Here is a 26,442-nt window from a genome sequence, read left to right as displayed (position 1 = left end):
GTCAGTCATCTGAGATCCTCTGCTACACAAAGCAATCTTACTGTTTCGTCGAACAGGAACACGTTTATTACACCCTTAACGGAAAATCGTTACGCTTTAAGCTGTCATTTTTACGGGGAAAATAAATGGTGTACATCCAAGAATCCGGATGTAACTAATAAGGCGTATCTATGTTTAGAAGTGGAGCGAAGAGATATTAATCAGACGGCAGGTGATGAAGGAATTTTCAAGGATATTAATCTAAAGTGAAATGTTTAATTTTTAAAGAAACAGTGTTTTATTTAGAAAATGAAAGTAGTACAAAATGCAAAACTAAATTAAAATTTGGTCTCTCTCCATGGTCCCCCATGCGAGGATTATAAATTATCCTGGAGGGAAACCGTCTCGAAACACTCGGCTATACAAGTTACTCGACCTTACTAATTATTTACTTTTTCAGGTCACCCGGACACGCCGCACAATTGCTCTCTTCTGAACCAAACGACGGACTCGTTGTACGTGGAGTGCACAGAGGGCTTCGACGGCGGTTTGCCACAGAAATTCACGATACAGGTGGATAGGGAAGCGGGTACCGGTAGCTCATCCTCGAAACCGACCGGCACAGTGTACAACCAGACAAGTCAAGTTCCGTTGTTCTCGGTGGGCAATCTCGAGCCAGGCACCACTTACGAGGTCTACGTGTACGCCAGTAACAGCAAGGGTCGCAGCGAGACGGTCCATTTTCGTGCCACAACCCTGAATCTACCCGAAAGACGAACAGGTGAGTTGGACCCTCTTTGAACGAGACCAAGAACACCTGGCCAAAACTAGGATCGATCGGATCTACGACGATACACGATCCTCGTCCACGCGATATCGACGATGCACACTATTTGCGATTTCCTTTCAGCACTGTCTGCTACGCTGCACGGCCTTGCATCGTAGTGCTCACATGATTATCTATATTTCTTCTTATTTAGCGCTCCTACGCTCTTCGTATCCATCCTTATTCTATATGGCTCTCTATCGGTTTCTTTTCCTTCCTCCAATTAACCATCTTCGTTCTTTATCTTCTCATTAATCCTATCGCAAGCGCCTACCTCATCCTTCCTTAGGGTTGGGTCTGTACCGTCGATCCGCTCGTAGTCCGCTCACGGTCCGTTCTCGATTCGATTAGATATTATTTTATTTAACATAAATTATACGCGTTGGAAAATATTTCTGATGACTTGTCTCTTAAATTGAGCTCTTTTATCGCTTTTGTTCATTATTTCAAGCTGAAAATTAGTTGACCCTGCGATACACTCGTTGATGAGTTTTTAATTTATGAAGACACTTTGCATTATTCATTTCTGAATTTTGGGTAGATTTGAATAATTTTTTTGTCTGATTTAAATGTGGCTCTCTTTTTCTTTCTTATTAGTAATTTCAATCTACTTCATATGAAAAGTTTTTTGAAAGGAAAATCAGTGATAAATACTACGTGTTATTTAAACTACTTCATGGACGAATGCCCTTCAGTTGTTTCCATTGAAGTTTATTTTACGTGCACTTTCAACATAATTTTATATTATGTTATGCAAAGTTATCAAACTCGAAGTGTATCTTATTATTACGGTTAAATCCGCGTTTTCTACACTGACATAAAATGTCTCTTGCATTCAGTGCTTTCGCGTTTCAAATATGTTTTATCCGTTCTACCGTTTTTATATAATCTTGCGTTCCTTCTTTTAAAATTAGATTTTATTATCGTGATTAAACTCTTTAACACACCTTTTTCATATTGAAACGTGAAAGTCCCTTTTCATACACGTCGTGACATTTTTTTTGCGACACACACCGAAAGGTATTCATTCCAAATTTCTCTTTTTTTTTTTAACGTTTAAAACACACTCTGCGAAACACGTGTCTCAGGTTTACCGCTCTTTGCCCTAATTTTAGTACCCACCTCTGAACTGAATTTCGTAATTACAAACAGACTCGCGTTTTGTACGTTAAATTCACATTTTTTCGCATTACCTTTCTCTACGTTTGTACATTCTATTCATCGTAAAGCTCGGGTTGTTTAATGTCACATTCATTTCGTGGAAACATCAAAATTGAAATGTTTCATAATCTACTTTTTTAAATATCTTCTACATTCGTCCATTTCAAATTCTTTATGATTTTCAAAAATTACAAAATTATCAAAATTATTAAAATAGATCCTTGTTATATTGCCACGTGATGGGCTCTTCTATATCCCTTACCCATTCAAATGAGAATTTGGAAGCTTGAAAACTTTTCCACGGCAATATAACAAGAGTCTATTGCACTGCTGATTTTTCTACGTTTGTTCAGCGCGTACTTTCTCAGTTTACAATAAAAAATAATTCCCTGCGCTACACCATCGCGTTACTGCAAATACTCGAGCTCTCGTATCGTAGACGCGCGATTAGGCGTTCGAGATCGGTCGCTTCGATCCTCGATCACCAGCAGCCTACCTAAATCGACTTCTCGTCCCCGTCGACCTCGATTATCGTCCCCTGTGCTCTGCGGTCCGTGTGTCGTTAGTTGTGGCTGCACCGTATGAATGAGAAATGCAAACGCAGCCCGATTTATCCGCAAACGATCGTTGAATCGCGTATCGAGTGAAAAGCTTGCGATTCCAGTCCGGTAATTAACATTCGAGACATCGAATTGTTTCTCCACTTCTCTTTTCATTCTTCCTTCTAATCGATATACTCAATTTTATTTGTTTGATCCATTCATGGTTAACTAATAGTTTAATTAAATTAGTTATGATCAATTAATTATAATTGGCGATATTATTCATCGCGGTAATTAATCGACGGGGAGGGATGTATTTAATTATCGAGGCTAATTACGATAATCAGTCTCGCAGCGTTCGTTTAGATATTTAATTAGATCGATTTTGTTTAACGAACGGTCGAATGATTTTATTGAATGGTCCATAAAATATCGACCGGTCAGCCATCTTTTTGAGTGGTTCAAAGAACTGTTTCCGGGACAGAAACGTTCCCTTGGTAGGTTGGCAAAATAATTTTCTCCTGGCGAGTCTGTCAGATTGCAAGCTCATTCTTCCTGCTAATTGCTAACAATTAACCGTGGAACGCGGGGCCAGCTTTCCCGTAAACGGCCTGTATACAGTACGCGTTAATAATGCGTGGCTAATTGGGGTTCAGGGGGAGGAGAAGAAGGGGTGGTTGACTCTGCCTATTCTGTCCGTTGGCTAACTGGAAATCAGTGTAGTCTGTCCGAATTGTTGGCTCGCGTTCTAATTGTAACCCCTCTCGTTAATAGTTCTTTTTTTTTGGTTATTCGAGTATAGTATGCCTCTTGCAATTAGGCTAATTAAACGACGTTATTTAAAATATTTGTTGAACTATTAACAATTTATGAATTTAATGGATTCGATGCAAAAATAGATGTATCTTTATTTTATTCTATACTCGTTTCACGCCCTTTTGACTTTTCCACCCTTTATTGGGGGTAAACACTTTGAAAGCGCTCTTTTCAATGGGCAATCGCGTAGATTTAATTTGTTTAGGGAAAAATAAGAATTAAATGGCGTTTAAACGATGCACAGCTGTTCGATAAAGGTAACGGGAGATTGTAAACCGGATAATATTGTTTGTTCTCGGGGTATTAAATGTGGATGGGTCTCGGGCGCAGTAGTATGCGTCAATAAATGAGCTGGCAGAGCGTCAAGTAGCGCGAATCGATGATATTCACCCTCGGCTCGATAAAACGCGCAAACGTGGGTATTTCTTTCTGGCTTTGTGCAAGTTGATAATGCTACGCTTCAAGTACAAATGTCTACTAATTTCAAAGAAATTTTATACGTATTTGCAACAGAGTAACACCGATCGGTCAAGCTTTCCTGAATTCTTTTCGAATTCCGCTGTACTCGTATTTGTTCTTTCAAATCAAGCAACCTTCAAATATCTTTCTCTTGAAATTATAATTACACCATCGAAGGGTGGAAAAAAAAGATGGGATTGTTTGATGAACAATGGGATCGGGTTTGCGAATGCAAAATTTGGCCAGATAGTCGGGAGCAATTTCAAACGAAACCCGTCGAAGCAGTCGATATCGTTGACCGGCATCACTTGATTCTCGTCCGCCAATTTATTGGTTCGCACCCCTGTCGAAGTGGAACTTTCACAGCGTGAAAGAGAGCGGAGAAAAAAAAGGTCTGTCTAGCAGTTCCGACTCGTTCACGCGTGTAATGCTTCTTCTGTCGAATATTCCGTTCGATAAAGCGCTCGTTCGCCGGACTTCCGGCACGGACTTAGCTACCAAACGAAAAGTCAGACGCGCTTGTTACATTATGATAAAACTGAGCCACGATCTGGAACCTACAGCAAAAATTTATTCTAAATTGAATGGAAAATTTGTTGATTTAATTCAATAAGAGATAAGTATTTTATTTTCAATGGCAAACTAAAACGTATTAGGACGTTGAGAAGTTAATATAATTTTAAGTACCATAGTCTCTGAAGAAAATTTTCAACTTTCCTTTAATTTTCTGTGGCCCCATTTCATCGCATTTGTTTTATCCCTTATTCGTTCCTTCAAAAATCACCCCCTTCGTTCCAAACATCTTGATACTCGACAAACATCCAAGACATTATTAAAATTCAACAATTTCATTTCGAAACCTATCCGACTTCCTTGTAACACAAAATGTCCAGAGATAAACGTTTACCAACACCAAGCGCATCGTCAGCGGGACAAACGGAATATGAAAAGGTCCGGGAAAGGTGATCCCTAAAGTCGCTCGAAATGAAAACTACCTCCGCTATTCCGGTCGGTGTGCCGTGAAAACCATCCCCGAAACCTAACCGAGTACCACTTGACCCGCGTTCCCACAAAAAAAAGGGTGTCCGGAAAAACGACCCTCGAGAAACGATAAACACCACCCCTTCCTCCTTGAACATGTCCCCCCAATGAAAAGACCCCGGAAGTAGCTGTAGAAGATGGCTGAGGCTGGTGTGTTGTGCCGGTATGGTAGCAGGTGAGAGGCTGGCGCAACCTCCACCCCCGGAGAATTGCACGATCATGGAAGAGAGTCGGACAACGGTGAGGGTGAGCTGCGCCGAGAGCGAGTACATCGACCCTCGGCCTGCCACCTATGTGCTGCAGGTGTTCGACGCTTACACCAATCGTCTTCTGGGCTCCGCGAGTAGCATGACGCCTAGTATGCTCGAGATCACGAATCTACCCGAGCAGAGGAGTTACTCCGGTCTGGTGCTATCCCTGAGGACGTTCACGAAGCACGCGGTGAGCGACGCCACGGTTCTTCACAGCCCGCACTATGTTCAGGAGGGTAAGACACAGGAGCATCAACGTCACCCAGGTAGGGGCCAGCTAGTGTTCGATTTCGAGTCAGCGTGCGCCATCGCGGACCACCCTTTTTATTTATCCTCCAACGCTCGATCATCCCCACGTCCTTTCACCTTCTTACAAATCCTGCATCCGTCTTTCATCCCTTCCCAGAATGCGAGAAACCAGGTTGGTCTTTGAGTTTCGATCGATCTTGCGGGAGATTCGATGAAGTATTAATTAAAATTCGCCAATTATACCGATGCTTATTAGTGGCTAATATCTGGGCAATTTCTATTTCGAAAGAGTTTCATATGTTGGAAGAATAATTTTTAATGAAATTGTAAAGGAAATAATATGAAACTCAAAATTAAATTCAAATTGGGCCTTTCTCGTAATTTCTTGTAATATTATTTGATGTTTCTTTAGACTTCAATCTGAATCCTTCCTAAAAAGGTGTTAATATAATTTTATCATAATTTCGTATCAATTTTCAAACTATCTACTCGATCTCGAATTCCAAAAATAAGATAATTCGTGGCAGGACATCGCGGATTAATTAATTCTCGCGAAACATTGAGAGCGTCGAATCTGATTTAAAACTACCGAACTAAATATTCGATTTCGAGTTAGCGAGCCGTTCTGAATTGGTCGCAGATTAAAATTCGATCGAGTTTGCGTCCAAACTAGTTAGCCTTCTGGTCTGAGCGCATCGTGCCGTCGTGATCGTTGGTTATTTTATCAGTTCTGCATCCATCCGCTTGGTTTTAACTAACCCAGGATCAAACTAGTCCAGATTTTTCTGATCTATTTGAAATTTTCTTAAAACCCATGAAAAATTCCAATCCAAAGTTTATTTATCACTTGACGTGATTCAAAATCTTATACAGATATATTCGGAGTAATTAGTTTTAAAATATCTCTGTCCGGATTAATTGATTAATTACCACTGGATATGACTGGTATTCACGCCGATGAATCAGAATCTAGTAAATCAATGCTGAATGTTGATTCTGTACGCGACACCAGAGTATCAAATTATACTGTCAAACGTGCTGCAATATCTAAGCCGGAATTCACGATGACCCAAAACGTAATCCACACTTAATCCAGGATCATGTAGAGATCAGTTGGCTTGCCGTTTTAATCATTAAATCATCGGATCATCCTGGGAAATCCTACTGAATATCGAATCCAAAATGAACGTTCAACGTCATCGAAATTCGGGGAAGCCAATTCAGGAACGGCGTAAACACGGATCGACATATGTACACCCTCGATTCGTTCGATCCTTCGAAGTTCGACTGAGAATCTCGTGTAAAACTGATCCACGACCGACTAGCCGCCTAATAGAATTCAATTGTCGATGTTAAACCGTTGGATCGTCTTATCGGATCTATTCATCGATGGACTCGCAGGAGTACAAATCGAGTTTAATCCGAGCAACTTTATTAGAACAAGTGTACAAGCTGGATTGATACACTTTTCAACAGGTTCTCTTTCACAAATAACTCTCGCTGTTCCTATTTAAATTTGAAAGTCGTAAATTCGATAGAATTAAAATGATACTATCACTTTCTGAGATTTGAACACGAAACCATCAGTAGCCACAAATAACCCAACGTAAAACCAATTCGTCCCAGATGCTTTCGATCTAATTCCAGACGTTGTTAAACGATCGTCCCGTTAGACATCGAACCATCCCCACGGTGGTAGTGATTAAATTTGTAGAGCAGCATTAGCCGTACGCCAGGCGTAACGCATCGTCGGTTATGAAACATCCGCTGGCCTTCCCGTTAACGGTTAAATTGAACCCATAAACGGGCCGCAGAACCTGATTACAAAACGTCTTTCAGCTAACCACCGCGAATATGCAAATAGACGGCCCCTCCGCGAATTCGTGGCGAAAGGTCTTCGCGTATACATCCTGTAAACGGTCGCTACGTACACAGGAGAGAAGTCAGGAACCTCGGCCACCGAGGGACACCACTGAGATAACCACTTGTACGTGCACACCCTCTGCCAGAGGACGTTCAACCGAAATTGGTCTGCGGCTGAACTCGATCCTCCCTTCTGTCGATATACAATTCAAAGAGAAATTGACGAGGAATATGCAAGAATTTTAGATTTTTATTTTGTTAAAATTTTGCGCATAGGCGCTGGATAGTTCTGAACCTTAACATTAGGATTCTCTCCATGGTCCGCCGACTAAGAATTAATAAAATCTTAACATTGGGATTCTCTCCATGGTCCGCCATCAAAGAGTTGATAAAATTTTAACATAGGGACTCTCTCCATGGTCCGCCGTTTGAGGGTTAATAGTTTCAAAAGTCTTTCACTCTGCTCCTAAGGAATATACCGGATATCTGCAGTGATTGGCCTTATAAATAAATGAACAGCGTAATTGGAATCCATCTGAGGTGGCAAACGTGTATATCAGTGAGACGTTATTTCGTCGAGTAAACAGTGAACTACGTTTGCAGACTTGGTGTGTATCTCGCCGGTGATTCGATTAATTCGTCGCGTGGAAATGACGTCTCTTCCTGGGTTACACTCGACTTTGACGGGTTAAGACCGTCACAATAACGCGTTTCCATCTTTGCCCGTAACGGTATGGTGATTCGATTAGCTCCTCGAATGGAAATGACGAGTTTCATAAGTTCTCGAAACAACAGTCGACTTTGAGGGATTTGACTTAACGTGATTTAAAATTAAGTACGATTCTGTGATGTGAAACCAGAAACATGTTTGCTGGTTTTACCGTTTCGAAAGGTAATCCCTCAAGTAAAGCTTTGAGTAGAGCTTCAGCAGCTTAATATATTCATTCCAACGGGTATTCTTCTGGGAAAACGTAGAAACGTTGGATTTTGACAGAAGCAGTAAATTTAGTTTCTGCTTTAACTTCGGTGTTTTCAACTGATTTGTTGGCTTACCATATTATAATTAGCGATATAGACAACGTAAATATACCACCGTGTTTATCTTATTAACAGAAATGTCTAAATAACTAGAAATATCCTTCACGTTTTTGTTCACGTTCTCCTGGGAAAAGGAAAATGGAAAAATTTTCAAACAAATGTAATATCACAGTTAAATAACGATTTAGCGATGTCGCTTTAAATTAACATGAGCGAAAAACGTTTCCAACGTAGGGGGTGGGAATATAAAATTGCTTTCAAATTAACCCCCGTTCCATCTTGGGAATTAGAGGAAGCGTCAAGCTCGGCTGTGTTGAATCCAACGACGGCCTTCTGCGTTTAATATCAACTTAGAATCACGGGCGCGGAACAAGAGGGCTACTCGATTAGCGGAGTTCGCGAATTTAAGTGAATTTTGATTAATCTCGAACTTGAGTGCCACTCGTAGTTCTAGTCAGTGCATCTGAATCCCAGATTCATAGCTGGCGTAACTATGATTCACGTTCACTGCAAACACATCATCTTCAGGATATTCTTGTTTTATTCTTCGTTATTCTTCTATTTGCAAAATTGAAAAGAACCATTTACCTCGTAACGTTTACAGTAAGAAATCTTCAAAAGTAACAACTCATCTGGTCTTCCAATTTATTTTTTTTTCATTAATAATCTATTTATCGACAGTAAACGTATAATCAAGTAAATCGACTAATTGGCGGTCGACTGGTCAGTTTTACATAAATCGGTTCAATCGAAGCGTACCTGGGGGAGACACGAACACGAGCAGACGGTGTTAGACGGGGCGGATATAATCGATTAATCGCTAATTAGCCGGTTCGGTTAATCCGCGAGACAGTTGGCGTCGGGACGAATCGACGTTTCGACGGATAGGGTCGGACTAAGATTCCTGGTGCCTGGGGCTATCAAACCTTTGTATTCTCCCTTGTTTAATAAAATTGGTTCAAAAATTAAAATATATTCTAAATAAAATTAAATAGCATTTAACTGTAGCTCCGCTCGAATATAAAAAATCGGGGCTCTCTCCATGGTCCGCCGTCTGAGGGTTACGAATAACGTCACCGTACACTACACACATGCAAATAAGCAAATGTAGGCGTTCGAATATAAAAAAAAAAAAGAAGAAAAAAATGTAGTGATTTCGCGAGGACGAATCAGAGCTGAAATATCGGTCGTATTTCACAGGGGCTCGACTTATCGTTTCGAAAGTTTCAAAAAGTGCCAACGACGGTAAAGAATTGAAGCGAAACTACCTTTACGATCGCATCCCCTGAAAAGCGTACATTTTTACGAGCTGCCTTTTACGAGCTACTCTATCCCCTTTCTCTTACGCTACGTACACGTACGGACGACCCGATGGCAAGTCTGTGCACGCTTTTAGAATGTCATCATTTATTTGACGCGTTCGTTCGTTCATTCATTCGCCGTGGTAGTGGGATACACTGAATGGTCCATTTTCGTCTTTCCACCCTATTGTCTCGGGAACTGTTCGTTGTTGTCCGAAGGGAAACGGTTTCCGTGCGAAAACATGGTCGGTTCTAGAGGCACTTTGTGTTTTTCCGACTGGAGACACTATGGAAAAGCCTTTCGAGATTGTCTTCTCTTTCCTTTTGTCCGTTCTGTTGTAGCACGTATTTTGTGTGTTGATGGTGTTCTGTTTGAGCTAACTAGAGGGTTCTTTACTGAAGCTGTTTGTGGATCGCTCGGTAACGTGTACACGGTCCTTCGACAGTCTGTTAAACGTTTGCCCGTGAAAATAATAGTCTACACTGGTGTAGATCAGACTATTTTCACCTCTTTAATTATTTATTACAACAAATTAATACAATTGTTACGATAATTGGAAAGGATACAGTGACGCGTTTATGAGTCACAGTAGAAGTAACCATGATAAGTCAGACATACGATAATATGTACTAAGCATAAGAAAAAATCATCTTTCAATCTAACGCTTCGATTTATTATTAGAAATTCTTTTTTTCTTGCTTTCTAATTACCATGCCCTTCAACGAGTTTACGTGAACCGAGAAAGAACGAAACGAATTAGAGCACACGATGACTCGTCGAGGTAGTAAAACTGTCAGGGATAACACGTGACCAGGTATTTCTGCTTGCAACCGCGTGCTTCCGCTTCTGATCGTAGATATGTGTTTCACTTGAATCATTGTAGACGTTGCATGCGAATGAAAACGAGTTTTGCTACAAACTCATTCGAACGTAGTGTGGAATATGCCTAGATAACGCACAGCTTCTTTTCACTGCCATTAACAATGATTCCTTAGAATATTAATATTAAAAGTAATTTAGAAACAAAAATAATGTAACTTTTAATTATTAAATAATATAAAATTTAGTATATAACTGAGAAATATGAATAATAAATAAATATCAATTCAAATTCTGCCGCGTAAACGTATACGTCCATCCTTACCATTCTCCTCGGGGATGCCTAAGGGGAAGGACGGGACCTCCTGACATTCCCATTTTTCCTGGGGAAATTTGATTTATATATGAACAAGAGAATAATTTTGTATATCAAATATAAAAGCAAAGGTAATAAACTTGTAGATAACGAAAATAGAGCATCCATAACAAAGTATAGCATCGTAAGAAGAAAATCAGGTCAGTCGAAATTTAAAGGGCCATTTAATTTTAACCCGTACTTCATAGATTTTACGAGGGACAAACTATAGGTAAACGGCATAGTCACGTGCAGAATTGAAAAATATATGTCCCGGGCAGAAATCACTCGATATATCCTCGACGGGCCATTAAACGTCCCAGGTGAAATATTTATACAATAACGCGCGATAACGATAACGTTAAACTTCGCCCGCAGCTGCACGTCGGCTTTTCCTTATTTTCCCTGGAACGACCATCATCCATAACGTTGTCGCGAGCGGAAACGACGATCAACCCCCGATGATATTTCATTTACATAATTGTCGATGGCCAAATACGAAACGCATTGGACCGTAGTTAATCAGACCCGAGCTCGTTTATTATCGAGATATTAATCCATTATTACCTACAATGCACCGTGCGCGGTAAATCAAGTTGCCGGTCGAAACCGTGCGAGCAAATGAATCAATATCACACTAAATGTTTGAATTTCTTATATCATTTAACTCGAAGGGTCAGTGATTCATTAATTATTTTTTATTTTATTCAGAAAGGTTTCAAGATGAAATTGAACTTCTATTATTAAATTCTTAAAAAATATTCAAAATTAATAGCAGAAGTAAATTCAAAGTAATTTGGATTGACGTGACGATTTTCTGATATGTTGAATACATGTCTGACTTATAATAGACCTATACCACTTGCTCACTGAAATCCAATTGCTGTACTACTTGTACAGTTCATCACGAATTTTATACTGCATATCTAACCAAACGTGGTTATTTACTGAATGATTAAAGCTTCTTATTGTTAGTCTTGTTATATGATCAATAATGATCCTCTTTCACTAATCAAAACAGGATCAAGCTTACACCACTTGGCTAGCGAGAATTAGCTACTACTACCATTACATGCCTGATCCGAAGTGTCTCTGTGCTACTTGTCTGACCATTAACAGCCACTTATAAGATCAAGTAACGGTCTCTAATGTGCTTGTTGAACCAACGGTGATCCTATTCCACTAATCGAGCTAGGATCAGGTCTGTTGCCTAATCAGGGACCATTCCTGTTCCACTTGTCTAATTTGCACCACTTCATCCAGTTCATTCCTTAACACGTTGACTGACACTGAAAATCAATGTGTATACATATTAATGATTGTTTCATTTATCAATTTATACTTTCCACTGTAACAGTGCTACTTAGGATTCTCTTTAAATTATTCGACCATCACAGCATTACTTAATTATTGGCCTTAACACAATTAATATTAACTTTCCCTATTCCTTTCTCTTGATTTTTGAAATTTTGTGGTATTGATCAGTGCCATGACAGTCGACGTGTTAATCTTTGAACATCGAACTCGGAGTCAATCGAGACCCAAACTTATAAAACGTATTAAATTAAAATCGGGGCTCTCTCCATGGTCCGCCATCTCAGGGGTTAATTTTCTCATTGAACGATTAAACTCAAAGATCAGGAACGTAGAGTATCGATATCTCCCGCATAAAGATCCTCTCTCTGTGACCAATTTCCTCTCGACGACCGAATCCCAGCCTTCCTGGATGAAAAAAGATGAGTGAAACCACTTACCACGATTTTCAGCTCTCACCCCGGGGATGCTGTCGTTGTCTGGACCATTGTTGGGCGCGGTGGTCGGCGCGACAGCGGGTCTTCTACTGGTGATCTTCGTGATAGTACTGGCGGTGAGATTACGGTATCGACCGAGGCCTCAGGAGGACAAGGACTCTCACGACGACGGTGGCATGGCAAACCTGGCTGCGTCCGGAACCGGCAGTTCCTCTCCACGTGATAAATCGTCGACCCTGCCTCTCAACTCCGACAGCATCGAGAGCTTCGAGAAGGACCCTGATATAATTCCTCACGCTAATGGTGGGTAATTTAATGAGCATCTGGTATGTTACTTCGACCACCGTCATGGCCAGAGTTCAACGTTCCGGTTGTAAATGTAATCTATTGCAAAACGTTGCTTCGCAACGTGATTAGAAACGAAAATCGAATTAATATCTTTTTTTCTAATTCTTTTTATTCTCATAGAAAATTCTTATGCCGAACTATGCAAGGGTGCTTCGCCTCGTTATGTGCTGCACCAACCACGAACCGATGCAAGTACTTTTACCAATACGAACAACGTGAGTACGAGCTATGTTAATTTAATATTATCAGAAAATGTTTGATTTCAAATTCTACGCGTTTGAAAATATTTTTCTACATTAAGAAAACGCTTTCGTTTGTAGTCTGTAAGTTTGAACACGCCGAGAGGGAGGAGACTGCGGCTGCTTATTAAAATCTCTATCCACCGTGATTTGCATAATCGTTAACGAGTTGTCCGTCTGATTTTGCAGGGATCAGAGTTAACGTACGCCGAGCTGTCGCTTCGAGGCAACCGACGAATACCTCCTAATTGTTATCAGCCGGTACAGGTATCCAATATTCAACGGCCTCAACTGCTGGCCATGTCGACTCTGACGCGTAGGCAGCCAATTCAGGAACCGACGATTTACGCGCAAGTCGCCAGTCATTCTAAGCCGATTTATGTGCCGCCCCCGCATCCGTACATGAATCGTAGCTGCGACGAGACCACGGCAGAAACTCCATTAATCGGACACGACAATAAGGTGGCGATTAATAGATCAGTCGTATAATCATTTACCAGGCGATCGTTCACAGTGACCAGACTTGTAACTTCGTAGTAGCATACTAATTTCTTCAAATTTTATAATTATTTTTATTTACAGATCACCACGATCAGTCAATCGGGTAATTCAATATGGCGAACCGACGCACCGCCAGTCTCAAACGCACCGACGACATGATTTTAAAAATCTCGACTTCGATCCATGTCTAATTTCGCTCTTACATGTTTCTCGATTCACCCGTTGCTAGAAAAAAACCGTTAAATTCTTTATAATAATAAAGAAGAAGAGATAAAGAGAAAACTAGGCACTTCGACGTACGATGTTACCATTAAACTTTCTCTTTACGAATGTTACGAAAGGTTAATTAAACGGAGAACGATGAAAGTAATTTAAAAAAAAAAGGAAACAAATGTTTGCGCGAAGTATAGTACGAGTATATATCACACATATGCTCTCGAATGATTTGTGATAGATTTATAATGAGAATTCGATCGCGATCTCTCGAATTCCCTTGAGATATCATGGTATCGATCTTTCGTCTAGGAGAAATTGTTCTGTTTCGCGGGTAAAAGGTCCGATAGCGCAGCGATCGGCATCGATGGTCCTGAATATCGAAGAGCGTCAAATTAACGGACCCTTTTCAGCCGTCCGTAAAGAAAAATAAATAAACAAACAAGATCTCGAGAGATTGCAAAATTAAGTGCCGCGATTCGTCGACACGATCGATAATTACGCGAATTATAATTCCATTGCACGTTTCAGTTCGTAAATACGCGCCAAGCGATAGTGAAGGTTCTAACGCGCATGCGCGGGTTTTCTATGAGTACATATATAGGGCGCAGTTATCCAGGCCCGCTTCAGTCTAGCCGCACTTTGTGGCGTGGCAACATCTCTGAAGAGATGTTTCGTCGTATCACAGATGCCTCCGACTATTCAGATATGTATTTTAAAAAGTCACGATTATGTTTTTTATTAAATAAATAATAATTTGTACCCCTGTCCTCTTCTTTGATTCATCTTCAACCTTCACTCTCGCCTGGCAGAACTATAACGCGGTTGTTTGGCAGTGCCATGAAGTACAATCAATACGGCGAATCTTTAATTGTTTTCGTTCAATATTACGTTTGACGAAGTGTAATTGTAGAGGTACGATAGAATTACGGCGGTATGTATACACATATTATTAAGCGTGCATCGAAACTCGACACATTTTAAGGTGTTCTTTCAGCAGCTTAATTATTTATTGTTGGACATGAATGACGGAAAATTTCTATGTACAGATTTAGATAAATGCGGTGTTATTATAACAATGTTATTTAATCGTGGATAGAATTTAAATGAAAAAAAAAGAAGATACAAATTTGACGATTTTCGAATTAATATATACGAGTCTGTTGGTTATCTTAAACTCATTCTGTATGTATGTACGATCGTTGCTCAGTTCGAAGCTTTAACCGTCCCGAGGGAGGAAATGATTCTTTTTTTTTGTCTTGAACGGAATAGTTACCCGCTACTTACGTAATAATTTTTATTTAATATAAATCATTTAAGTTAGAATGTTACGTGGTAAGGTGATCGTATTCTTCTACGAAGAGAGAATAAAGGATTAGATCCTTTTCGTTTTCTTTTCCTTAGAATTGTTAGAGTTTTATACGTAGAAGCTCTATTGCAACCAAAGTATCAGTTTTTTAATAACAAAGTTTACATTAACGTATTAAACGATATTTTATATAATTATAGTTTTATAGCGTATTACTTTAATTACTAATTTTATTAATTTTAGTGGAAATAATATTTTGAAACTTTTATTTTACGTATGTATCGTAGGAAGGAAAGCTACTTGTTAAAAACAAGAGATATGATCACCCTACTGTTATAGCCAGGTCGCCTGCAGGGGGTTGCACGTTTGAGGAAGAACGACGAGGCGTGACGAGAATAGAATTCTCGTACGTATCGTCGTGTTTCGTGCGGGAACGTTTTCAGAAGACTGAGAATGGGAAAATGGAAAATAAGGAGGAAGTGTGGAAAGTTTATATTATGTAATACGTGCCATACAATTGCAGTGCCACGAGGCACCGTGCATCCAAGTAATTCGAGATCGTTACATGCATGATCGTACGTTCAATGATCTAATTCCGGCTCGTTTCGTATCGAACTGCGCCTTTTTTTATGATAATTAATAAGCCGCAGGGTTTTCGTTTTCGTCGCAGAAATTATCGTAATTAACAAAAACATTCCATCGTATGCGTTCCGATTCTGCACCGTTTCCTTTCAAGTTTCGAGTTAGGGAAGAGGAATATGGTCGTTTGTACTGATGAACCGAATTGAAATATTTTTAAGCTCGCGTTTCTTGCAAACGACTATCGGATAATGTAGTTCTAACATACCATTACCGTTACTTTAATTAAAGCGACACACCCTACATCTAATGTCCTCGACATCCAATTAAACGTTTCTACCATTCGATCGATTCTGAATTTTCTCGATAAGCTCGACTTCACGATATGAATTTTATACCACTTTTTATAAATCGAAAGTTGTACCCGATGTATGCGAAACGATAGAAACGTTTCGTGGACATCTTACGGTTACATCGCAATGTTTAAACCTCCATCTCTGCGTGATCGTTTACCGAGATAGCGTGTAATTAATGCGAAATAAACGAATCGAATGTTCGAAAGTCGAACAATTCGTTGCTGGACGACGAGACGAACTGTATGCCAGCGAAAATTGTTCTTAATGATCGCGAACTAATCAGGGTTTTCGAATAAGTACACGGATGAAATTTACACTTTCGAATATTCATTAAGGCTATCGAATTGTTCGCGCATACGAGATAGTTCAAATAGAAGATTGAATATACCAGTGTGAAAATGAATGCAACGTAGAAGAAACGATTTAAAAAAAATGATGAAGCCGAGGAGAGAGAGGAAGAGAAAAATGAATAGGGAAAGTTGGAGAAATATTCAGTATTTTGTCAAAAACTTATATTACCAGTGTAACAAAAGACTTTGATATATTGTTAGTATGCGTTGTAGGTATTACAGAATGAATTTAAATATAAATATACACGATACAAGCATACGCATCTTATAAATGTGTGTATGTATAAGAGATAATTAAGATCTTATAATTTTAAATGACTTTTAATATAGGTTTACTTGTGTAAAATAAGAAACAAAAATAATTGTGCTCAATAAATTTCAATAAATAACGATTTTGCCTATGCCAATAACGATTATTATTGTAATTATTTTTGTATAGAGACGTAAGAGGATATTATCTGATTATTATATATACATTATATATATACATATAATAATAATTGCAGCATATGTGTAATAAAAGTATTTAACATTGCATGTTATGTCTATGATATCTCGTATATATGAGCACATTTACTTTTACAGAGTACATTAGGTATGCCAGTCGTGCTCGTTTTATCAGTCCTTTTTCTACCAGATCGCATCATTATCACGAAATTAACACAATATGGCATCCGATCTCATAGATATTATGGTATAGGGGTATCAGGGACCCCGATGCTTCAGTGACGCTTTCTGAGTACCGACATCATATCGTTTTGGGGTGTCAGGGACCCCAAAGCACATGCGGCTCTGTTTGCGTATCGGCATTATGGCGTCTGGGGTTTCAGGAACCCCGGTGGATAAGTGGCGCTCTTTGCATACCGATCTGACGTCACCATGGGGTGTCTGGGACCCCGTCGGTCCCGAGTTCTTGAAAATAAAGGCGGTAAGTTGTCGTGTAGTTTCCACTGTTTCTGTATAGATGACGCTAAGATCGAATTTTAAAAATAATTTATGCCCGTCTTTTTAAAATACAAGTTTATCGAACGTTTATTTTGACAGTTTGCACTGATTCGAGTACAGGAAGCTGGTTGCGATGACGAAGAGGAACGCCACGGCTGATCGGGTACCGTTGTCAACTATACAGCAAGGTGAAACACCCTTAGTCTTGTAGCGACCACCGAGGGACGCAGATCAACCTGTTAAACACACTTATACTTTTATTTTATTTTCTGCGTTCATTTAATTTGCTGTATTTATTCTCTTAGCTTACTGAATAAACTCATTAGTTTAATTTTATTGCTCCTCTGTGCCACGTCTATTATTTTATCCTTTTCTTTATTATTTCACCCCTACATATGGGATTCGCTAGGACCACCCCGTCAAGTCATTTAATATTTTAACCCTCTTCATGGGCCTGGGTTTATCCTTCACAGTTATTTATTACTTTCTTTATTTTTGAGGGTCACACGGGATTCAACACTATACCCTTTGTATTCCTGCATCCCTTGCATACCTGCATCCTTTATATCTCTGCATTCCTTGCATCCCTGTTTTCTTTATATCGTTTCATCCATTACATCCCTGTATTATTTACATTTTTGTATCACTTACATCTCTACATCCCTTACATCTCTGCATCCCTTATATCTCTACATCCATTACAGTCCTGCTTTCTTATACCCTTGTATTCCTTACATCTCTACATCCCTTACATCTCTACATCCCTTATATCTCCGCATCCATTACATCCCCTCATCCCTTATATCTCTACATCCCTTACACTCCTGCTTTTTTATACCTTTGTATTCTTTACATCGATGCATCACTTCAGTTCCTTTTTTTGCCACCAGAGGGCGCTGATTCGACATCGAGATTTTAGTTCACATTTTTCCCGCCAGAGGGCCAAAATTTCGACTTGATTTAGTTCCTTTTTCTGAAACCAGATGGCGCTGATTCGACATCGAGATTTTAGTTCACATTTTTCCCGCCAGAGGGCCAAAATTTCGACTTGATTTAGTTCCTTTTTCTGAAACCAGATGGCGCTGATTCGACATCGAGATTTTAGTTCACATTTTTCCCGCCAGAGGGCCAAAATTTCGACTTGATTTAGTTCCTTTTTCTGAAACCAGATGGCGCTGATTCGACATCGAGATTTTAGTTCAAATTTTTCCCGCTAGAGGGCCAAAATTTCGGCTTGATTTAGTTCCTTTTTCTGAAACCAGATGGCGCTGATTCGACATCGAGATTTTAGTTCACATTTTTGCCGCTAGGGGGCGCTATTCTTTGAAATTTTCGCGAAATTTTCGAAACTAACTTACCTTTACTTACCTTTACTCGAAGCAGTCTTTATAATATATTTATTATAAGTGATGCAGAGATGTAAGGAATGTAGGGATGAAAGGAATGTAGGGATGAAACTAATGTAGGGATGTAAGGGATGAAGCGATGTAAGGAATGTAGGGATGTAAGGGATGAAGAGATATAAGGAATGTAGGGATGAAAAGAATGTAGGGATGAAAGGAATGTAGGGATGAAAAGAATGCAGGGATGTAAGGGATGCAGAGATATAACGGAACGAGGGATGTAAAGGATTTCCGTGGGGATCCGGGGCTGGGGCCCCGGTCTTCACTGCACGCGGTCCGAAGGGTGCCGGCATCGGGTGTGGCCCCCGATGTCGGCGGAGTTTGGCACATGGGTGAGGGTCAAAGGTCAGACTCTCCCCCGTGACAGGGGCGGGAGGGGCCCCGGTGAGTTCTTCAGAGATCCCGGGGCCCACTCTATAGCTCCAGTGCAGGCCACCGTGGTGGTTTTAGTGGGTAAAAATCCCACACTACCACCAGCCCCGCCCCAGGGGGGCTGGAGGTGTCTTTCTGAAGATTTCCACCACGTAAAAAAAAAAAAAAAAAAAAAAAGATAAAGGGATACACGGAATATGGTGATTTAGATGTAGCCCTTCCGAGGTCCATGAAAAGAATGAATAATCCTGGTGATTACCCACGCACTCCTCGGCGGTTGCTATAAGACTGAATAGTTATCACCGCGCTCTAAGTTAAACGGTTGTAGCGGTACTACAGTCGAATTTCAAATTCTTTTAGAGACGATTTAAGTTTGCAATTAAGCTGTAATTAATGTTTTAATTGAGAAACCAGTTGTAAAATGGTGTTGAATTTTATATTTTTTAATTGATTTGTAATTTTAGAACCAAATGATTGACAAAAACTGTCTAAATAAATGTAAAAAATGTTTAACTTGAAATATATTCGAAGTTTAATAAGAAAAAGGAAAGGTGAAAGGGGAAAGAAAATAGTCTAATTTACAAAACCTCTTTTTTATTGATGCTTCGACAACATGGGCTGAGACACACACATTTGCTCACATGAATTTATACCACTGCGTGTTCCAACATATACATACACAACTCGTTAAATTATTGCATCGCGCGACACTAGATTCAAGAAACAGAATAACTTAAAATTCCTTTTTTCCATATTGTTCCAGTTTGCTCTCGGTAATTAAGCAACAAACATTCGTATTTGTAAATTTGCAATGAAATAAAGAACAATATATTCATTAATATTTAACTATTTAAATATTTGCAGCTCTCGAAATATCTAATACAAGCAAATTTAATCATTACAGCTTAATAGTTAATTTCATTTAATAATAATAATAACTAAAATTCACTTCTTTTTTTAAGAAAGAGAAAAAGGAGAATCGAAGTTTTGTTTTTAGGATAAAGAGTTGTGTTCCGAAGGTTGGTTCGAGAAGACAATTACAATAGTTGTAAACGTAATTACACAAGACCTTAATGAAAGTGTTCCACTGTGCGCAATCGCGTGACAACATCAGATTCGATGATAAGCTCTTTCGCACGATTTATCATTCGATTAAATCTACACGAATAATAATAATCACCAAAAAAGTGAGAGCGAGACACGAAACGTCTCGTTTGTGATGTGTGCTCGTCTTTCTCTTAACATCTCACAATTTTTCTTTTTAAGTGTGAAAAGAAAATGAAACATCATCTTCGACCATTCTATATGCATACATACATGCATACACACACTTACATATATGTATATACATATATATTCGAGGAGATCCACATGGGTCGCAAGAATAGGTGTCGACAGGATAGACTCTTCTAATAGACTTTGCAGACGGACATAATAGAAATATTTAATATATAGCATCATATATTAATATAATATTCAGTAATAATATAATATCTATTATATATTAATATGTATGATATATTTTTTTTTTTGTTGCTTTCAATACAGCATCCTTTTCTCGCTTTTGTCTGAAGTGATATCCAGCGATTGATTATTTTTTCCCTTAGATTCAATTAGTACGATCCGACGTACGATTCGCATCAGCCTTATTCGGATACTAATCCTCGTGGAATTATCAGGCATCTCGTACGACCTGCTGACTTACAACAATCTGGTCGTTTTCACAACGTTAATCGTACAAACAAACACGCGTTATCTATTAAAATGACGTAAATAAAAAAATAAAACGATTTCGATGTTCTATGCCTGAAATAAAAGTAGATAAATTTATCGTCCTCCCTTATCAAATTAAAATTATCAATATCGTTGAAAATGATGCATCCATCCAACGTGCAATAAATGCAATGCCACGATGCATCGTGGACGAAGTTTACTGTCGTCCAGCTTCGTTGATAAATAAATTTTTCATGCACGTTTGGGGATGAATCGCTAAGAAATGATCGTCGATGAATCAAGGTAAGTTTAGCCTCGTCGTCCATCGATAGCAAAATTTGCTCAGGAACCTTATTTGCGTGAATAAGAACAGGAAATAAAGAAATGCGATTTCTAGACGCGACGAGAAAGCTTAACTAGTGTGTCGCGAGACCATTTTTCTTTTTTTTTTTTGTACAAAAACGCTTCGTGTTTCCAAGACGTCGTTAGAACGAAACGCGTACGAACGATACTCCATTGTACATTTATACAAAGCTCGGAGGATCGTTCATAGAATCGATATACACACGCATACAACACGCACGCATACGTTCACATCCACACACATCGACGTTGCGAAAGATTGTGCAGGAAAATGATGAAAAAGAAAGAAAGAAAAATTGAAAAGGAGAAGGGTGCCCTCGAGAAACAGGCTAAAATATTCGCCTCGAGCTTTACATCGCTAGATTTCACGAGTAATCCTTTAATATTAATATTATATTATACCTCTCTACGTATCTACCATTCATCTTTGATATTTTCTTTTTTATATATATATATATATATAATTTCAAGAAAATAACATTCGTACAAAATTGACTACAGCCGATTGCTTTTTTCGTGATGTGTTCTAGTTCGATCGTCCGTTCAAATCATTTTCGTGCAACGGTGAAATAAAATTGTTTCATCCCCTTTCAATTCTATCCCCCTAAATACCTTATCCACCTTTCTTCCGCTTCCGCTTTCTCGTTAAGATATGACGTGTATACGTATTGACCTGACTGATTGATTCCGACCGGCTCCTATTTTAACTCTTCCGACACGACTTCCTGTTCGTTTATGAATTTCTTTTTTAAATTAAGATGAGTATTTTTGTCATTAATTTATTAATATGTGTATTGGGAAAAATATATAGAACCTAATGAAATTTTATTAATTTTAGAGATATAATGTTAAATGATATTAATGAAGTATTAATTAGAATTATACATATAAAACAGTCGTGTCAGATGGGTTAACAGGTGATAAAGATCCGTTCGTTCAGGGTCGTTTGGAAAAGTTCCTACCCTTGAGTTAAGAAAATATGCAGGGACATCTCCGTTAATTAAGTCGCTACTTTTATACAGATATTTAACCGTTAGAACGTGCAGCTCGGTGCTTCTTAAGCGGAAACGTCGAGGAGCGTACACTGGCAGCTGCGGAAGTACATTACGAAGCATAGTGGTTCTCGTAACGACGAATATACGAGTGTTGTTACTCTTTCTTTTTCATCTCGCGTGTTCATCGAGCGGACGCAAAAGCAACGAGAATTTTCTAAAGAACCAACAATCGTATATAGAGAAAATACTATTGTTTTCCATCGATGGCCACGCGACGTATAGGGTGATAATCACTTCATTATAATACTGAGGGCGGAAACTAAAACATAATTTTATTTTTCTATAGTCTTCTTTAAGATAACTTATAACTATTAGTTACTTTCTTTCGAAGTTTTAAAAAAATTTTGGATTTTTATTTGTGGAAACGATGGAAAACAAATATACTCATTGAGTGAAAAATACTTTCTCCAAGTGTACAGTATTTTAACGCTTAAACGGCCGGCTATTTCATGTATTAGTTAATGAAAATTAACCCTCTGACAATATTTAATAAAATAAAATGATGAATGCTTGAAACAGGCCACTATAGTTTGATATTCAATATTGTAATGAAATGAAATAATTAAAAAAAGAGATTAAATTTAATTGAATAATCCATCACTATAGAAACTACTTATAGTACAAATAATTAAAAAAATATTACATTAATTATATTTAAATGAATGAGGATAGTCAACCGATAGTTTAAGCGTGAATTACCGTGGGAATTCAAACTACACTCGCAACGTTAAAGATGTTAATTGCTTTTGGTCCATCTTGTACCTTTCGTAATTGATTTAATGATTCTGCTCGAGACTACATCTTTCTCTCGAGCTACCCCGTTCGTCGGGTGCTCGCTCGAACGAGAAACAAAAGCGGTGCACGGACGACGCGTGGCAGCGCGCGCGTCGCGACGCGGCCACAGCAGAAGAAAAAATCCTGATAAATCTTAGATGATAATCTAGAGGTGTCGCGTTAAGTGGCTGGACGTATTTCAGGTGCCTCGATATCGGTTCGTTTCTGAACCAACGACAGTGGCCCTTGATTTACACTATTAGTGATTTTACAAAATTATTACTTTCGATATTTTTCAAAATTTCTAACATTGAATTAAAAGATAAAAAGAATTCTAAAATAAATGAAATATTCTAAGGTTCATTTTGACAGTATCTTATAATATAAAAACTAATCCTTAAACTTTGGACTGATAGCGTACTTATCAAGGGTCTCTGGTGACATCCGGTCGAAGGGCTTAATAAAAATTGACGCGACGGGGTTGTGCTCTGTTCTCTCATTTTCTCTTTCTTCCTACGTAGTTTAATCTCATTAGGCCGAAAGCCGTCTTCGAGACGCGCTCCGTCGAGTTCTTTCGATCCGGCCGGAGACAGTCGTGACTGACTAGACTCACGTTCCTTCTTTGTAACAACTTCCTTCCAACTCGTAGGAACGACTATTCTTCAGCAACTCAGAAAACAAACAGACTTACAATTATGATTCTCTATTTTCTCCTTATCCTCCTTTATTTCTAAATCATCTAACTCAATATCTATAAAATAAATTTAATTCGCAATGAGAAATTTTTTAGCATAGGTATTTTTCTATGCTATTTTAAAATAATAATGCTTTACTTCGGACGATTATAGTCACCCTTTATAATAATGAAAGAGTTAAGCAACAGAATTAAAGAATTAACAATACGAGTGCCTTCTGACCAAGTCTTCGATTTAGACAGGAAGTTGCCAGCGAACGAAAACGGTGAGGCGACTGACAGATCTCCAGATACCGCGATTACCTTTCATTTAATATTTACAGTAAGCTGTGTCTACCATTCGACTGTCGACGTTCGTATCATAGTATATCTCTTTTTTTTTCCTGGTGTTTGTTGCCCCATTTAGGGAGAATTTTTGTCGTCGCTATGAAGTCTGTACAAAAATGATGAACAGTGTATGATAGGTGTATGAGTTTGCACGTCGACACGTGGCCAGCGTTCAAGGAGTCCGTTCAGCGAAGTTTAGTTCACCTTGAACGCCGGGCTACATCGTTGGTCTGGCTTAGCCAGCGAATTCATTGTGATGCATTTTCATATCCTAAGTGCTGATCCGCGAGGACCTAACCATCTAACGTTGGACGGTACCGATGTCTTTCAAGGGATGCACGAGTGCGTGTTGGTAGCTTGACCCGGTGACGACAGTGCAACCGAGAAGTCCGAGTCTAAAACCAGGTCGCTGATACAACCCACGATGCCTTTCGTATATCTGCCTCCTGTCGTCCTCACGATGTCTGGTGCACCACCTGTAAATTTGTTTTCAGTTAATACCTTTGTAACAATATGGGTGCAATAGTGGTAACTTCTGATAAATTAGAAAACGATAATTATGTATTTTAGAAATAATAAATAATTAAAAATAATTAAAAAGCAAGTGTGAATATTTGATATAACATTTAATTTTTAACCACGATACCAAAAAACATTTCATCCCCTAAATGAGAACTGTGCTTTTAATCATTTAGGATGAACCTTAGTGGATTACAAGCTTTATTAAAACGGATCACACGAAACTTTTCAATCAAAATCATACTCACCAACATAAAGACCCGTGTCAGTGTTCAACTGTCTGAGCTGTCCAGGCGACGAGGCCGACACCCCTGTACCACTGTCGACGACCAACGACGCCCATTGCTCGTTCCTAACGAAACATCAGTTAACTTCAGACCACGGCAATTCGATTATAAAGCTTTTCTCGAATTAGAAGTTGACAAAATTGCGAGCAGAGAACTCTCCCTAATATGGTTACCTTACGGCTCGAACACGATGCCATAGATCATCGTCCAGTCTCGTTAAATTGTACCGTAGAACAGCCTGACCAGAGCCCAGATTATAAGCTAATGTTAGATAACCATGGTCCAAGCCAAGAGCAAGAAAATCGTCGTTCTCGTCCCTTTGTTCTTGCGGATCCGCTTGTCGTCCGCTCCAAAGTAACAGTCCGCTGCTGCTACTCGCTCGGAATCTCATGTTGATGTCCACCCTGTAGCTGATTATCCTGGAAGCAAGGAATTTTCTTTCTGTGAAGGATTGTGGATAAAATAGTCAAAATATGCACTAAACAAAAGGGAGCCCTATAGAGATGTTTGTTATTACAGCTTGAAATAAATAAATTCATTGGCCTCGAATTTTACGTTTAATAAGAAACATATTAAGGGCTTCGAATTCTAAATTGAATTAAAAACACATTAAGGGCTCCATCTAAAAATTCTAGATATGGCTCCAATTGTATGACATTACTTAACAAAGAAAAGCGATAAAATTCATTAAATTACTTTTTACCTCTTCATAGTATCAGCGTCGTTATAATGAAGATAACTTTCGCTGCCAGAGAAGCTTGGAACAGATCTTTCGTATCGCGTCCCGACGTTCGGTTTTGTTAAAGAATCATCTAAGATAGTGTTGTCATCCGGTGCTGGACAAGGATGAGGCATACCGGGTCGACAGCGACAGGTGAAGCGATCTCGAAGAGGACGACATTCTGCGTCTCCGCAAGGCCTCGCCTCGCAGGCATGCCCGCAATTACCGACGTTCACTCCACCCAGAGCCTCCGCAAGTATTCCGATCTGTTGGTAGGAAATATTCCAGTGACTTGTTTATTTAATGCCTCAGGAGAGTATACTATATCTCGTGATTGGATATTTAGAGTTTGGGATTGAGATTCTGGGTGATCCACTTTGGTATTACTTATGAATGCTATAAAAATACTAAGGTACTAAATTACCAAGGTGCCGAATTACCACGATATCTAATTACCAAGTATCCAATTACTATGGTACCGTATCACTATGGCACCAAATTACTATGGTATCAAATTACTATTGTAGCGAATTACTATGGTACCATATCACTATGGTACCGTATCACTATGGTAGTAAAGTACCAAGGTACCAAATTACCAAGATACTAAAGTACTGACAATGAGTACTAAGGTACAAGAATACCAAATGCTAAAATCCTGAAGTATTAGGATGGAAAAACAGCCGGAAGTTATGTCGCGAAGTTAGGATGTGGAAATATGTATGCGTTGTTGGGCTACGTAGACGAAAGGAAGAAACAACGGTAGAGAATGGGTTATAAAATAAAAAAATGGTACCATTTGAAAAATATGTACAAGAGAGGTAGGGGTTTACCACGAGTACTCACAATGGTACGTACAACGTTGTTTCTTTAGAATTGTTTATAATTGAATCGTTTTCAACGCGCCTTAAATTTTAATTTT

The 26,442-nt window shown here is 39.0% G+C and overlaps 2 protein-coding genes across 12 annotated transcripts in view; one reads left to right on the top strand and one right to left on the bottom strand.

Moving 5' to 3' along the window:
* LOC114877542 (nephrin-like) overlaps positions 1 to 16,760 on the top strand; it is a 279,693-nt gene extending 262,933 nt beyond the window's left edge. For 4 of the 7 annotated variants that reach the window (XM_046288951.1, XM_029190226.2, XM_029190230.2 and 1 more), the window contains 6 exons: positions 440 to 760; positions 4,997 to 5,341; positions 12,468 to 12,755; positions 12,921 to 13,015; positions 13,229 to 13,501; positions 13,622 to 16,760. In XM_046288951.1, coding sequence (XP_046144907.1) covers positions 440 to 760; positions 4,997 to 5,341; positions 12,468 to 12,755; positions 12,921 to 13,015; positions 13,229 to 13,501; positions 13,622 to 13,699 — 1,400 coding nt within the window. In that variant the 3' untranslated portion in view covers positions 13,700 to 16,760. The remainder of the gene's footprint in view (positions 1 to 439; positions 761 to 4,996; positions 5,342 to 12,467; positions 12,756 to 12,920; positions 13,016 to 13,228; positions 13,502 to 13,621) is intronic. The other 3 variants (XM_029190227.2, XM_029190228.2, XM_029190231.2) reach the window with 3 other exon arrangements.
* A 5,202-nt stretch (positions 16,761 to 21,962) lies between these two features.
* The window catches only part of LOC114877545 (pikachurin-like), a 92,945-nt gene continuing 88,465 nt past the window's right edge, over positions 21,963 to 26,442 (bottom strand). For all 5 annotated transcript variants that reach the window (XM_029190234.2, XM_029190235.2, XM_029190237.2 and 2 more), the window contains 4 exons: positions 25,503 to 25,786; positions 24,973 to 25,218; positions 24,761 to 24,864; positions 21,963 to 24,469 (listed from right to left, as the gene is read on the bottom strand). In XM_029190234.2, coding sequence (XP_029046067.2) covers positions 24,321 to 24,469; positions 24,761 to 24,864; positions 24,973 to 25,218; positions 25,503 to 25,786 — 783 coding nt within the window. In that variant the 3' untranslated portion in view covers positions 21,963 to 24,320. The remainder of the gene's footprint in view (positions 24,470 to 24,760; positions 24,865 to 24,972; positions 25,219 to 25,502; positions 25,787 to 26,442) is intronic.

The sequence above is a fragment of the Osmia bicornis genome, chromosome 15, assembly GCF_907164935.1.
Source record: "Osmia bicornis bicornis chromosome 15, iOsmBic2.1, whole genome shotgun sequence".
NCBI classification, from domain to species: domain Eukaryota; kingdom Metazoa; phylum Arthropoda; class Insecta; order Hymenoptera; family Megachilidae; genus Osmia; species Osmia bicornis.
This window is presented reverse-complemented; position numbering and strand designations above follow the sequence as displayed.